Raw genomic sequence first — 12595 nt, forward strand, 5'->3', positions numbered from 1 at the left:
AATTGGTTTTTATTTACTTTATCGATTTATAAGTTGAAAGCAACATTCGTTGAAATATATTTGGGCTTACTGATCGCTTAAGTGATTAATCAGTTTGAAAGATATATAAGTTTATTCCGACAGAAAAGTGTCGATAATTTTTTTGCGTTATATGTTAATTCCTTTAACCCTGACCCCAATCCATAGAAGATTCATAAAGTTTTGATGAAATCTGCTTCTGATTATGACATCTGAGTCCCAATCTTGTTAAAGTATTCATATTGATCCTGACCGGTCTGAGGCTAGTTGTATTTACAATGTGAGCCAAGTAGGTTAATTCAAGAAGCAAAATCTGGTAAATACAGATTCGTAGTTATTTAATGATTTTTGGGATTGCAATTTGCAGTTGAAATATTATAGAACCTCTCTCTTTAGCACCACAGAACACATACAATCTCTTTTTTCAGAGAATCGAGTTACCCAGTTTTCACTAACAGATATTTATCAGGTTTGAAATTTATGAGACTGTAAAAAATAGTGGAAAAGTATAAAAAAATTTCACAAAAATAAAAATCGAACTGGACCTTGGCGCCATTGATGGTTTTCAATAGTACCACAACATTTATTCCGTATTTATCTACTAAGTTTACTAAATATATACAATTTTTTTTCTAGCCTTCACTATCAGACAAAGGAAGAACTGACAAACAAAGAAATGCTAAAAATCTGCAAAATAAATGCCTGTCCGAATGGCACACTGGGCCTACACCTAAGTCGAGCGCCCTGGGATCCCTATCCGTGGGTGAGTGGCATACAGGAGGGCTCCAGCGCGGAAGAAGCCGGCATGCGCGTCGGCGATACAGTGCTGGAGTTCAATGGCAACGATGTGCTGGGACAGAAAATTTTTGAAATTGCTACTAGAATACGGGAACATTGGCAGAGTGGTGCGACCGATGTAAGCGTGGTGATTTGGCGCAATCAAACGGAGGAAGACAGCAGCTGCAGTGAGGACAATGATGAAGATTATGAGGAAGCGAATGTAACGAACAGTAGTGATAGTGAAACGATGGTTTCGCAGGTGGAGGGGCAACGAAAGGTGAGTGAAGTATATGAGAGTTATATTTGTTAAGGTTTCAATAATTCCTAAGTTAGGATGGGTTAGGCTAAAAGGTCGTTCATAACAGAGATTTTACTTGGACATCTTAGAAATCCAGTCCATTAAGGTATCCAATATAGTTGAACATAAGATCCCCTAAAATCAGCAAAGTTCTTTGTACCTATCACCTGTTTCAACTTCAGTCTTCCAAAAGACTGAAAGAAAGGGAGAAAGCGACTAGATGCTTCCAACTCATCTCCATACAAGTTTGACATCTTGCGCCCAACACAACTTTTAACTTGAACCATGAATGTGTGTTGGACAACGCATTGCGGCGAGTTGAATTTTGCAAGGCAAGTAGTTCAGTAGATCTCCTGCTTTCTATTCAAGCACAAAAAGGATCTCGCACTAGTACATTAGCGGATCGTTGACCTGCCTTTGGGCCAGTGCTAGAATATGCTAATGGATATCCAACTCGTTCACATTGTGAAGCAGAGATGTCCTCTCTGGCTGGCTCATCGATTAAACAATTACCAGCTATTCCGCTATGGTCGGATACCCAAACGAGTCTGATGATAAAGAGGCTTGATGCCATTTATTGTGAGGACAGTTTTGAACGCAAATTATTGCCGCTCTGTCTTTGGAGCGAGTGCTTATCTCCCCTAAAGAGGCTGCTATTAAGTTAGCTGTAGACGTACTGCTATGAAGTGTAGCCAGATGTGCCTGAAAAAACACTCCATAGGTCCTTAAGCGTAGAACTAAGATTGGGAGCACCTGAAAGAAGACCCCTCTTCCAAACTTCTCTCCTAGCTTCATAATATACGTTCACTGCGCCTCTTAGTCAGCATCTCCTCCCCATCCACAAATCCCTTATTGTTATGTGTGCATATTGATCCAAGCTGTCAGCAATACAATTGAAAGAGAAGAGAACTTCAACATGTCCTTTTTCGGACTACTTCATGTATCCAGGTTCCTTGAGTCTGAAAGCGCACTTCGTAACAATGTGTACCTGTCATTATTTTGATATTGTTGGAGTAGTCCGCAGACGCTGATGAGGGCTGCTCGTTGGACATATTCAAGCTTCTTGCTAATGTAGCTTTTTCGAGACTGAAGGCGAATATCCGATAGAGAATTATTGCCGTACCTACTGAATTTTTTTGAAGTTTCTAAAAAATCAGTTAAAGAACTCTTCAGTTCTGTTGTGTCATATTTAATCTGCTTTTTTAAGTAATTTTCGACTCTTGTTTAGAAACTAAAGCAACACATCGTCAACTAAAATGCAAAATAACGTAACATTACTTTTCATAAGTTGACAAGTGAAGAAAAAACGATATAATGGAAACCAGTCGTATTGAAACAAAATGTGTATTTAGGTTATAAACTGGTTATATATTGGTTATCATACAGTCATATTGAAACAATATTAGAATTTTGGTTATAAAATGGTTATATATTGGTTCTTATATCTGACAGCGATTTTCGATTTATTTGATGATACGTTGTTTTGCATTGTAAGCGATGATATATATTTCAGAAATGACTACGCCCAGCTAGCACCACAGCAACTCAAAGCTTTGTGGCCTAACGGCTTCTATTTCGCGCCAATATAGCTTTTCTTTACTGTACTTTTTTTACTGTTACCAGAACTTCACTACGTGTCGAACATGTTGCAACTTGCACGCGATGCATGCATTTTGTTAGCGTTTCTTTGTTGTTGCAAAACGTTAACGACTTCTTCACGCAATCTTCATTAATTAAGGTAGTCATCACGCTTTGCTATTACATAAATGCCAGAGATTCAGCTACACGTTTGTTGTTGTAATATGTTTTTTGCAAGCATACGACGAGAATGTGGGTCAGTCGTGCCTCTGCAACGGCATGAAACGCTTCGTTTGTTTCCAGCCATAACGGTAGCACTTAGCATTGGCTGTAAATTTTTCACGCTTAGTTAGCGAAGTTATTAATAAACCGTTTAACGGAAACAAACTCAAGGTCACATTACCATATGAGCAGTTTTAGGTTAGAAAGGCAATAAACCGTTCGCAAAAGTTACGAAATTTGAAAAATTCAAAAATTTATGAAAAAAATTTGTCTCGAAGTTTTGTACATAATAATACTTGAAAAAGTCAACATTGTAGAGATGAAGACCAGCGCTCTCATTCAATTGAGGTAATTTAGCTTATGAACAACGGCCCAGCCGATGTGAAGGAATTTCAGTGTATGCGTGCATTACCCAAATACAAATTTAATTATGTCAGTATGCGCAGCAAACACGCATACATACATATACATGCGTAAATGCGCTCAGCAAGCCAGCAGCCATCCTGCCGCTCCCTTTGACTTGAGTGCAGCAGCCAAACAACTTTATTGAATTATCCATGCAGAGGCAATATATTGACTGTCATTATGCTGCATTACAATTTAATTGACCTAAATATGCAAACGTAAGCCATAAACAACCGCTAGCACATACGCACACACACACAAACACACTCGATTGTTAATCGCCAAGGGTTTCTAGGCTTCTGAGAGGAGAGTGAGTGAGTTCATGAAGTGGGGCGCATATCAATTTCAATCAATTTTCAAAATCTGCCTCACGCTGCCGTCGCACGCTTTGAATATTTACTTAAGACCAAAACAAAGCGAGCCATTGTGCATAAGTTGTTGTAGATAGAAGTAAGGAGGTGGTTTCCATGGTTGCCGATTAATATACGTCAAGTGTCCTGGGAAAGGCTTACAAAACGTATATGTGAGAGAATCAAACAATTGACGGAACTGCGGGACAGTTATTGAGGTCCAAGCTTCTAGTCAAAAATGGGGCCAATAAGGAATAAAAATTACACTTATCAGTAAGTATCACTCTCACAAGATCGCTTCTCGTCTAGTCAATAATAATTCGAGGTTCCAAGCAATAAATAAAGTCCTAATATTAGATATGCAACTAAGTTCTTGCTAAAAATGCAAATTTGTTGTACGAAAATGTTTACAAATAAATTGTTTGAAGTACTGCCCATCGCTAGTCACAATTTTGTTTCCATATTTCGCATAAAGCTCGAATACCATTAGGTTGAAATTTTTCATCTCGTGATGGTATCTAAAAATTAAGCCAAAGAAACGGGTCGTCTTGTAACCCACTTACTGATTCTGATCCTGACCATGTGACTTCTAACGGAACAAGTAATCATCGGATGGTGCAATATCAGGTGAATATATAATGGTTTTTGCAAAGTGAGACCGAGTTTGACGTGTGGCAGAATCACCTTTTCATGCCTCTTCTGGTATTGAGGTCATAGAAAAAAAATTCGTTGTTTCTGAATCACTCCCAGTGCATTTAGTCGTTTTAAAACGGCTTGAAGGATGACTTCCAATGCTGAAGCAAGCCCTTCGTGCGTTTGACACTGATCCTCGTCGAGCAGCGAATGCTTTTTGTCATTAATATCAAAATCGCCGTCTTTGAAGCGACAAAACCAATCAAAATATGTTGTTTCAGCCTCCGATTTCTTTAACTCAAAGAGGAAAATTAACATTTCCCGCAAATGACGATTTTTTGGCAAAACATCGGTCATATGCTGGAGCCATCCATTGACAAACAGTAAGAACTTAGTCGCGCATCTGAAAAGGTCATTAGCATCATTGGCATTGGACCTCACTTAAGTGTCAAAAAGTTTTCAGTAAAATGCCTACCGCAGCTCAGTTATAAGTAGGATGACTACTGAATGCTTTGATGAAAGTGTCTATTAAAGCAGACTTTAAAGTACGTTAGAGCATTCGCTACCTACTCTTGGACAACCCATTCCACCAAATTCATATGTTTGCTTCATATGTTATCGATATATTCATTGTCCTAACACTTTAGGAAACTTAAGGGGAGATGGAGTAAGATAGAGCAAAAATTTATATATTTATTGATAGCCTAAGTATTGATGTGATCTTATATATTGAGGAAATTCTACAAAAGGAAATAGTCGCAGTTTCCATACATACTCGTATAAGTGCAATCCTATCTTATTCGAAGGTATATACCAAATACGCTTGAAAATATGCTTTGGCTTTGGAATGCCATGGGAAGCCGTGAAAGAGTTTAGGTTGGCGCTAGATAGTCAAAACTTTAAGTCATGAAGCCCAAAATATTGTTATGAATAAACTAATTTATTAAAAGCTTATCTTCGCGTCCACCGACATTAAATTCCCTTCAAAATTCATATTATATCCATTCAAAATTATCTCTAAAAAAGTTAAAGACTTTAAAAACAATTTTCAGTCTATTCTCATCGGTATCAAATCAAGGTGTATAGGAGTTCCAGGGTAGATAAATATTAGGATGTGGATATTTATTTGTATATAATTAATTGCTCAAAGTGTTAAAAATATTTTTCATAACTAAAAATATCTAGCTTCGATGTACTCACAAGATTTTCGAATAAGTAAATGGGGATAAGTGCATATTTCTAATTAATAAAGTTTTTATTAATTCGAGCACACTGGACCATTTAGAAAAGTAAAATATTATACAGATTATAGTAAAGGTCTTACTTATCTTTAATATCAAATTTTGGGGAAACGTTTTCATTTTTGTTATAATTAACAAATGTAAGCCTTCCTGAGCGAGTTTGCATAGAGATAGAACCACTAGCGAGACTCATGTCACAGTGGTGGCAAAATTAAGTAAAGCGGGTACTTAATTTCTTTCATTATGATTTTTGAGAATAAAATGTTTCTTAACTGAATCCAAAAAGTGTGGAGAGCAATTTATAGATATATTCTCTTCTGGCTTTGATAGTGTTGGTACTACATGTTATTCTTCTGAGAACCAACTCGCACGAATCTAATGGTTTTAGTATTTCATCGCGATGCTAGTAAAATACAAATTGGCTTACCAGACGAAACCCTTTCTATTTTAGTAATATAATATAATTCATAGTCCATATGGCCAGTTGATATTATGTTCTGGTGACAACTACTTCGAATAAGTTCAGTGGGTCGAATATATCGCAAGATTCTGGACTTGTTGAAATATTAGTCGACCGCCATGAGGACCTGAAGTTGGTGGTCAGATCTCGGCACTGGACCTATTATTCGGTACAGTTGTTCGGTTTCAGAAAATATATTGAATTTTTGGAGAGAACAACAGAATTAAAATGTTTAGCGGCTGCCATGAATGCTACCCGCTTTTTCCCTTCTCCAGGAACAGAAAACGTGAAAAAAAAATTCATCAAAATATAGATAATAAACTCTGTATACCCTTTTATTTTATAAAAAATGCTATGTGAGGGTAAAGAGTTTTACAGCTTCGATACAACCGAATAAAGTACCTTTTCCTGTCGTTATTGGAGTTAGAGTAGTGAGGTAGGTTAGATATGAGGTCAACTGTTATAGCGATTGTCTAGCTGAACACAATAAATAGAGTTTAAGTCTTTTCTAAAATTGTACAGAGATGTAATACTCATGTAAATTTCGACTCAAAATCGCATAGCTGACAGTCATATGGATATTGCAGAGGAACAAGCCAGCAAGATGATAAATGTATACAGTATTACTAAAGCTCTATAGAAGATGGACTGAGCTCAAAGCCATTATTGACCATGCACGCAATGGATCTTATAGGTTGTGTAAATAGTGATCAACCAGGAACCTTTTATTGCATAACAAGTTTTACAAGGAAGAGAGTTGTGAGTTAAGTTCAACCATCTACAAGATAGCGGAATATTGACTGAAAATACCAACCATGGACGCTGATGAAATTAAGGAAAAGCTGAAGAGATTTTGTGTACAAAGAGCCAATGATGATTATTTGCTACCAAACCGCTAAGAGCTAAACAAGTTCTCCTTTGAAGTAGAAATAAAGCTTTTTGTCCATGGAGGTATTTTACATTTCTGCTAGGTTTCTATATAGAGGGACCATATTTACAAATCCTTTTAATATCTAAAAAGAATTTACGCTTGCAAATTTCTACATATCACTTCATTTATTTAGTCAGCAAAGTCTCAGTTACTTACAGCTCAAAGGATTTACTCAATAATATTTTATTTTTCGTATTTAGAACTACAATATTTTCTCCCCAATCAACGAAAAGTTGAAAAATACCAAAATTCCCACACCGAACTCCTTAATTGAAGAGATTTATTTAGAAACTTTCCGATATTTCTACTCAAAAATTTACTTTGCTTCTCTCTCTCTTTTCATGCGAACACGGCGACTTTGCAACTTTACATTGCGGCGCATATTTGCAGCGTGTGCAACGGGCGCATCAACAGCATTCCAGCATTAATCAGCAGTCACTGCAGAAGTTCGCCACATGCCTGCAACACATTGCCCAATTATTGGAGTGTCCTGTTTGCCTTGAGGTAAGTGGCATGCCTTGCATATCGATGACTTGGCAATAGTTTGTGGGCAGTACGAAGGGCGGCGGCGGACAGCCGTAGCATGCAGTTAGGTTTGTTGCACGCCTAGTTGCCAGCCATGGCAGTAATTTATGGTTGGCGGAGAGGGCGAGGGGCAGTGAGCACACTTTGTGTTCATGCATATTTGCGCGCATTCAATATGTTTAATAAATGAGTATGTGTGTGAGCGTCTCTGTGTATGAGTGAGTTTGCATGAGTGTTTGTGTTAGCGTGTTTGTCTATTTTTGTTTGCTTATAAGTGTGTGTGTATTATTTGAGTCCTTAACGTGCATAGTTAGGCAATGATAGCGTCAATATGAGTCAACTTGCATGTATGTGTGTGTTTGTACATTTCTGTATGTGTGTGTGCCTACGCCAATTTAGCTAGTTAAGCCGTTTAGCTGCGTTGCGGGCCGAGGCGGCGGCGGCGCGCAGTAGTCAACCGGTCAACTATTAGCTCGAACAATTGATAGCGCACACATATACACAAAGCAATCAAGAATGTATTTGTGTGTGTGTGTCCTTGTTTACATATAAGTATATGTGTTTGCAGTGGATTGCAGTCACAATTGCTAATCACAGCCTTCGCATTTGTATTTGTGTTTGCTATTTACTTTAGTCGCTGCACGCGTTGCAATTGTTATTGTTTGTTTTGCAGCGCATTGCCAAAAAACAAGAACAAAAATCTGCGCAAAAACACACACGGAAAGTCTTCAAAAACAATATTAAGTACACACTTGAAATTTTATTTGTGTGCGCCGAACATACAAACACACAAACATATACGAATACAAACACATATACACACACTGAGGGGGCATATATTCAAGCGCTCGCTTGCTTGCAGCGGCAAATTGGGATGCCATGCGCTAAGTAAATATGAACAACTACAACAATAGCGCATATGTGCATGTATGTATGTGTGTGTGTGTGTGTGTGGCTAACTAACAAGCACATCTAGCGAAATTAAGTTTGGCTTTGCCGGCGTTGCAAACTTTTTGCGTGCACAGTTTTCTGCGCTGTTGTTTACTTAGCTCCGTGTTTCCATGTGCATTTCGTGAGCTTGCGTTACTCGTGCTACAAAATAATGCACAAACACTTGTGCACTCTCAGCGCACCTGAACCAACAATAACACAAATAAAACTACAACAACAACAATAAGAACGAAAAGTTAAACGCGGCCTGCGCAATCAATTTGCCGAACTGAAATGTGAGGCCATTGCGCTGTTGAATTCTTTGCACGCCACGGCGTCTGAGTAACACTTGCAGGAGCACTGTTGATATCGGCATGAGGGTTGGCGTGGCGTATGAGTAACATTTGTTTGGTAGCTGCTTGAAGAAATCTAATGAATATGATTGCAGTGATTGCAGCTGACTTTGCATATGCTAAATTTAGGAAAATAGCAGATATTGAGTTGAAATAATAATAAAGTAATGCTCAGTAAATAAACTCAATTATTTGAATGTAGAGAGTGGTGGAGAGTGAGAGAGATGGAGCAAAGAAATGTTTTCCCTCAAACAAGTAAATAAGGTACGCATTCATATATAAACACTATTTTCAGGTTTAATTTTGCTATTTTTTTAATGAAATATTTAAGAATCTCTTGAGAAATTTTAGTTTCTTGAATTATTTGCAGAGCGTACATAAATTGTCTTCCTCTTTGTTTCTATGGGTGACAACAGCAATAAACACTAATACTATTGGAACTTATAAAAACTACAATTGCTTACTAAATATTTTAAAATTGAATTTGGAAAGCAATTTCATGAAGTTTGAGCATATTATTACTGGAAACAGCTTCATTTATGAATTATTGGTTAAAATTTTTATGAATATTTATGATTCTGAACTTTTATGAGCATTTCGTAGACTACGAGATAGTTTTCTACCGAATAAATTATATAGTAGCGCCCGCTCAGATGTTAACTGGAGACCCAGCTGGATTTAGCTCAACAGATCTAAGGCAAATTAGAAAATATTTAATAAAAAATATATTATTTCTGAAAGAAAAATATTTCCACTCACATGAAAATAAAAGAGATGTCCAAAAATTTGGATTTTTGTAGTCTAGTTTTTAATACTACCTACAAGGCTTAAAATAATCTATTAAAACTTAATATTCTGAATAATATTTGAAACCCTTTTGAAATACTGTAAGAGACTCGCTTCTTTCTTAACACTATATTATCACCAAGGTGACTCAATGCTAAAGGCGATATTCGGCAGTTACTGAAGGCAATGAAATAAACAAAGGTAATAGCACTAAAGGCAAGTCCATTTGAGGAAAAGCTTAAGGTATAAGAGTCTGTCATTTTCATATTCTTCTGATATACTTAAATAATGTCGCAAGCAACACAAGACTAGTAGCTTTTTGAGGTTACACTCTTAGGTAGCGAGACCTGCTTCAAAAGCAAAATTCTTTCCTTATGACATACACAGGGGTTTCCAAAATCATTAAAGAAATTCAAATGTCTTTTATTTAATGAGAAGTAGAGTCGATACAAATAAGTTATGAACATAACATCAACATTCAAATGGCCTCCAAGACTCCTTTTTCAAGTACGAATTCGATGAATTCCATTTTCGAGTACTTTTTCCACTGAATCAAGTCGTAAGTATGTCATGAATAGCACGTTTAATATTGCCTTTTAAAGCTTGAAGAAGGCCCGGCTTATTGCTAACGACCAATGATTTCAAATCACCACAGAAGAAGTACATAGTCTGATTGTGTTATTTCACAACTAATTGGAGGCCGTTCTATGTCATTTTCTATGTCATATTTTCACAATTTCTTGAATTAATTGAGTCTGCAAATTTTTCTTGCAATAATTTGGTTGTTAAGTGGCACGTAGCCCTGCCTTGTTAGATCTTGGTGTTGTCAAGATCAACTTTTTCGATTTGCGGATAAAAAGTTGGTTATCGTCGATCCATACCGCTCTCCATTGACAGTAACGATGACACCAGCGTCATTTCAAAAGAAGTAATACATCAAGATATCAATTCAGGTGAATGTAATGGTTGCTCATGAGTAATTTGTGGATTTACTTCGCAGAAGTTTAGTTTTTTTCTTACCACGCCTCCAGATGAAAATTAGCTGCGATGAGGCTGAAATTATTTTCTCAAAGAAATCGTTTTACTTTTCAAGTTGTTCCAACACAAAATTATCAATAAAAAAATATGTAAAAAAAAAGCTTTGCATTCGAAATATTTTTTTTATCTATAAAATTATTATTTTTTTTTAAATAATTGTTAACATATATACACATAAAGAGCATTAAATACATGCTTTCGTCTCGCCAAATTATTAAGTAATAATATGTTTAACGAAATTCCTCCAACCTTCTCGATTAATATCAATGAAATTTACTGCAAATAATTAAAGTGCAATGCTTTCGTATTCTCCTGCAAATGGGAATATTACATTAACAAGCAATTAAAATTATTTGCATTCCGAATGGGAAATAAGACAGCAAGAAGGAAATTATTGCATGCAGCTGGTAGAGATGAAATATGCATGTGAGGGCGCTCACACACATATATGCAACATTATCAGAATAATATTTACGCACAGACATGTAAATATCAGGGCCAGTACCATTGTGTCTGAGAATTTGAAAGCACAATTTCGTTCAAATCAAAATTATTACGAAATTATGCCAATAAATAGTGCAGCAACAAATTGACAGCGCCCAACTTTGTATTGTGCAAGTGTCAAGGTGGAAATTTCGAAATGAAGGCATACTAAAGTAGATATTCCAGCATTTTGCTTACCATAGATTGGAAATGAGTGAGACAGCTTTGGGATTAGGCTCATTGTAATGTATGTATATGTATATAATTACAATTGAGTAGCCCAGTTTGAGGTGTTTTGATATTTATGACCTCTGTATGGTTGTCAGGTTATAATGAAAGTCTCTTTATATGAAAAATATAGACGCAGTTCGACATTGTCTGTAGAGAACACAATTTTTTCCTTAAGTTGAGACTATAGCTCCGATAGTGTTCCATTCTTAAACTTCTGTTCGGATCACCTCGTATAGGTAATAATTTTGTTGGACTCAGACTATTGCGCTGTTCAAGTCTTTGCACGCCATGGCGTATGAGTAACACTTCTAGGTGCATTGAATATTTGGCATAAGGGTTGGCGATCACCTCGTAACGATTTTATTGGACTCAGTTATAGCGTTCAAAAGGCATTTCATTGCTTATTCTATTTTCGTTGCTATTGCAGTTTTTCAGATTTGTTTCTTAGACTGTTTTTCAACTTTTCTCTGTGATATCTGGAATCCATTGTTGTTCGAATCACCGAAATTTGAAACCATCATCTTCAACTGATTTAGCTGAAATTAAAACATAAAATCCCTTTAATTGAAATTATTTAGATTAAGATTCTATAGGATTCGTATATGAGGGTTTCACTGACTAATTTGTTTGATTTTTAAATGCTAAATTTCAGGTTTAAAGAAACATAAATGATTTCAGTATCACAAAAAGTTATTTCTGTAATTAAGTATATACAACGAAGTTCTGTGTTTAGTTTTAGCTTTATATGAACTTTGGGAACTTGTACTCTAATAATAGCTATAGCGTAGCGGTATAAAATGAAGTCATGAGGAGATCGTGCTTAATCAGTTTGGACCCTCTTATGCTCTTGCTGGAAAACCGTAAACAGTCGATTGTTACACACTTTTTTGAAGCGCAGTTTTTCGCCACAGACTGGTTGTTATCACATGGTGTTTGGTCCTGACTATAATAGAATAACAAAAGAATCATCTGGCGTTGTCCTGATAGAGCATAATTCCCCTCTTATTGGTCAAATCTGGTGGTTTTTGGGTCAAACGGTCTAATTATTGACAATAAAATTTCAAACGAAGAGCTAAGCACTTAGTATGTGACTCCTTTCCTTTCCTAACACTTACCTAGAGAAATCTTCCTGATCGTCAATATTGACTTGACAGCTGACATGAAGGTTGGACTCTAAGATTTCCACTACTATAGTGATATTTTCGGAACCGACTTCACCGAAATTGTTCGTATTGGACTGTTGAAGCATGTGAAGTATTTTGAAGATTCTTCACATTTTCCTGTCCTGGTGTTTGCAAATGTGTATATATGGCATAAGAAGAATGTGTTGGCA

At 36.5% G+C, this 12595-nt stretch overlaps 1 protein-coding gene across 1 annotated transcript in view; it reads left to right on the forward strand.

Annotated features, from left to right (window-relative positions):
• LOC105231821 (uncharacterized) overlaps nucleotides 1–12595 on the forward strand; it is a 58712-nt gene that overhangs the window by 15441 nt on the left and 30676 nt on the right. Inside the window, exons 2-3 of the mRNA XM_011213295.4 lie at nucleotides 655–1075; nucleotides 7307–7420. Of these exons, the coding sequence (XP_011211597.2) occupies nucleotides 695–1075; nucleotides 7307–7420 (495 nt within the window). The 5' untranslated portion in view covers nucleotides 655–694. The remainder of the gene's footprint in view (nucleotides 1–654; nucleotides 1076–7306; nucleotides 7421–12595) is intronic.

Source organism: Bactrocera dorsalis, chromosome 2 (genome assembly GCF_023373825.1).
Source record: "Bactrocera dorsalis isolate Fly_Bdor chromosome 2, ASM2337382v1, whole genome shotgun sequence".
Classification (NCBI taxonomy): domain Eukaryota; kingdom Metazoa; phylum Arthropoda; class Insecta; order Diptera; family Tephritidae; genus Bactrocera; species Bactrocera dorsalis.